This window comes from Octopus bimaculoides, chromosome 14 (assembly GCF_001194135.2).
Source record: "Octopus bimaculoides isolate UCB-OBI-ISO-001 chromosome 14, ASM119413v2, whole genome shotgun sequence".
Taxonomy (NCBI): domain Eukaryota; kingdom Metazoa; phylum Mollusca; class Cephalopoda; order Octopoda; family Octopodidae; genus Octopus; species Octopus bimaculoides.
In genome coordinates, this window is record NC_068994.1 from 12,674,157 (window position 1) to 12,678,166 (window position 4,010).

General features: G+C 41.3%; 1 protein-coding gene across 1 annotated transcript in view; it reads left to right on the forward strand.

Annotated features, from left to right (window-relative positions):
* LOC106868928 (death-inducer obliterator 1) overlaps window positions 1-4,010 on the forward strand; it is a 41,576-nt gene that overhangs the window by 18,943 nt on the left and 18,623 nt on the right. The window contains exons 6-7 of the mRNA XM_014914392.2: window positions 1,376-1,459; window positions 3,496-3,901. Coding sequence (XP_014769878.1) covers window positions 1,376-1,459; window positions 3,496-3,901 — 490 coding nt within the window. The remainder of the gene's footprint in view (window positions 1-1,375; window positions 1,460-3,495; window positions 3,902-4,010) is intronic.

The window sequence follows — 4,010 nt, forward strand, 5'->3', positions numbered from 1 at the left end:
GCACAGGAGCCAGTCCAGCGGCACTGGCAACGATCTTGCTCGAATGTCTTTTCACGTGCCACCAGCACAAGTGCCAGGAAGGCGATGCTGGTAACGATCACGCTCAAATGGTGCTATTTACGTGCCACCGGCATGGAAGCCAGATAGCTGCTCTCGCAACAATCACGCTCGAACGGTGCTCTTAGCGCTCCACTGGTACAGGTGCCATCACAATTTCGCTTTCGCTTGCCCCAACAGGTCTTTGCAAGCCGAGTTTAGTGTTCAATGAAAGAGACGTTGGCATGGGTGCCAGTCACTCAGGGCCTCACTGAGGAAATGGCAAGGGACTGGGAGATGTGGCAACTTGCTGTACTTGTTAAGACATGCCAAGCTTAGTAAAATCACTGTCTTCCATACATACAGGCTTGTCCTTTCAGGTGCCTATGGCACTTAAAAAGCATCTGTGCCAGTGCTGTGTTGACACTCCTGTGCCAGTGACACGTAAAAAGCACCCAGCACACTCTGTTAAGTGGTTGACATTATGAAGGGCATCCAGCTGTAGAAATCATGCCATGACAAACAGTTAGTCTGGACAGCTCCATGTCAAGCCATCCAACCCATGCCAGCATGGAAAGTGGACATTAAACGATGGTGATGATGATACACACATGGATTAGGAACACTAAGCAGTGATGTGTATGAACATAAGCTTGTTACTGGTTCAAATATGCTTGGGACATATTCAAGTCTGTCAGTAGGCCATTCACTGCTTTTTGTCATGGGGAAAAATTCTTGATTTAGACACCTTTTGTATTCTGCAAGAATTCTTCTCCATGACAAAATGAAAGTGAATGGCTTTCTTTTGGGTTCAAATATGTCTCAAGCATATTTGAACTAGTAAAAAGTTTTTATGCATATCATCATCAGCATCAACATTTAACATCCGTTTTCCATGCTAGCATGGGTTGGACGACTTCACCTGAACTGGCAAGGCCAGAGGCCATACACACACACACACACACACACATGGGTAAGCAAATTCTGAGTTCAAATTCTGTGATGGTTGACTCTGTCTTTTGTGTATTTGAGATTGATAAAATAAGTACCAATCAAGTACCGAGTTTAGTGTAATCAACTCACACCCTAACTCCTAAAATTGCTGGCCTTGTGCCGAAATTTGGAACCATTAGTACCTACACTTTAGAAACGAAGGTTTTAGTCTGAATACTGACTTATACATAACCCAAAATTATATCACTTTATTCCATCTAACTCACAATCTATTAAACAATTCAAAGGATTCTTAGAAGCAACAATGAAAAAAATGAATAGAGGTGTTTTTATTCTGTTTAATTACACCTGCTACTGCTTATATTCTTGGTTTCTTGTTCTACAGATCTGGCTAGGAACAAACCACCAGCTGTCTTTGACTATGGTCACAAGCATGCCAACTATCTAGGACGACCAGATCCATCACGAGGTATTGCTATATTGCTATACTGTAACTGTTGTATATGTGTGTGTGTATATATCTGAATCGGTCTATTTGTATGTACACTTTAAAAAAAAACAATAAAGACATAGCTACGTGGTTAATAAGCAGACTTAGCATCCACATGGTTTTGAGTTTAGTCCCACTGCACAGCACCTTGAGCAAGTGTCATCTATATCCCCAGGCCAATCAATGCCTTGTGAGTGAATTTGGTACATGAAAACTGTACAGAAATCCATTGTGTGTATATATATATATATATATATATTTCCATTCCTTTTTTGACGTCCTGTACCCGGATATGCATCTATATATATACATGTAGATGTAGGTATGTACATATATGTATGTATACATGCATATGCTCATGTATCATTTGTATTATTATATTATCGAACACCACGCGTCCATTTGCAAGTAAGTTTTAACTTTATATTTCTGACGCGACTATCTATCTATCCACCCATCCACCCATCCATCTTACCTATCTCCCCCTCTCGTTCTTCTTCCTTCTGTTGTCCTTGCTTCTCCCCTTCACTGCTATACATATCTCTCTCTTACTCTTCCTACCTGTCTCTCGTCGCTCACCTTTGTTCCACTTCCTCCATTTTCCTCTCTCTACCACTCCTCGTTGATCACATGTGACCTGTGGTCACCTCTTCCTTTCTCCCTTCAGCCAGCATAAAGGCAAGATGAAACTACTGTCTCTCTCCGTTCATCTTCGTCACATCACAGCGTTCAATATCTCATCGCGTTCGGCCCTACGGCCTTTAATGTTGTTTTCATATGTTTAATTTTTCCTGTCTTGGTTTTTGTTTGCTACTTTGGAACCCTCTGCTTAGCAGGTTAATCCACTAAGCAGGAAGAGCTATTCTAAGAGCGCGTTCTGCCTCATCTTCAAAACGCTTAGTTTAAAATAGAGGCAGCTGATGAAGGAAAAGTTCCATAAGTGGCTCATCTGTTTTCCTATGTATTCATTCTGTTGTCTGTAAAAAAGTCCGTTTTTTTGTGCTTTATGTTTCCATTCCTTTTTTGATGTCCTGTACCCAGATATGCATCTATATATATATATGTAGATATAGGTATGTACATATATGTATACATACATATGCTCATATATATATATATCTCTGTGTGTGTGTGTGTGCTTGTGTCTCACTACCACTTGACTGTGATTGGTTTGTTTATGTCATAACTTAAGCAGTTCAGCCAAAGAGACCAATAGGATAAACACCAGACTTATAAAATAAGTACTGGGATCAATTCATTTGAGTAGATTGTTCCCACACAGTTTTGGGAAGCAAGCTTCTTAACGGCACAGCAACACCTAGAGTAGTGGTAATAAAATCAGGAAAAATAATAGGCATAATTGATTTCAAATGTCTGGGATTTGAAGTCAAAATGGAAAAGAAATGGTTTAGCTGTGATTAGACATGGCCTAGAGTTAGTACACTGCTCTACCAACTGTATCAATCAACCATTAAAAGTGTATAATCTTGTGGGTCAGCTGATCTTTAAAATTATATTGTCGTTTCTATAGATACTAGTGTGGCCAATAGGTATAAGCACAGTTGTAACTGTGTGGTAAGTTTGCTTCTTAACCATGTGGTTTCAGATTTAGTCCTGCTGCATGGCACCTTGGACAAGTGGTTTCTTGTATAGCTTTGGGGGTGACCAGTGCTTTGTAAACTAAGTGGATTTGGCAGATAGAAACTGAAAGAAACCCATCGTGTGTGTGTTGCTGTCTCCTTGCCTTGACATCACACGATAGTTGTAAATGAGTGTTGTCACCATGCAAGTGGTGTCCTTCATTCCCAATATTCTATAAAATCATACCTGGTCATTGGGAAATCTTACCTAACTTGGAAACAGAAGTTGGTGACAGGAAGGGCATCTGGGCATACTGCTATAGAAAATCTGCCTCAGCAAATTCTGTTCATCCTATGCAAGTATGGAAAAATAGGTGTCAAAATGATGTTCTCTATTTCTCTCTTATCTTTTGCATTTTTTCTCATCATTTACAGACATGGATTTTCAAGGGAACAAGAACTTACCTCCGGACCATATGAGGGGTGACCGAGGAAGGATGTTCCCCGAAAATGAGCACAGCCCTTTCCAAGGGAACTGGCTTCGCGATGGTGACAGGCCGCGCAACTGCGATAAGGAAGACATGATGCGGGATATGGAAAGGATGCGCAACAGGGACAGAGACATCGACCTCAGAGATCGAGACTGCCGAGACCGAGATCGTGGTCGTCCAATTGGCCATGATAGCCGAGAACGAGAGCGACTCAGGGAGCGAGACAAGTTCCGTGATGGCCAAGGCGATAGGGAGGGCTATTTGAGAGGACGGGAGCGCATGGATGAGGAAGATAAGTGGGTTGACCGTAAGCACGATGATAGAAAGTATGATCGGGACTGCCGAGGAAGGTAGGTTCTAGATTAATTTTATTTACTCCCCCCCCCTTTTTTTTTTATTTCTGTGTCTCATAAGGTGTTGCATTGTATACATATAATTCTTGGTTTTGTGTTCATATAA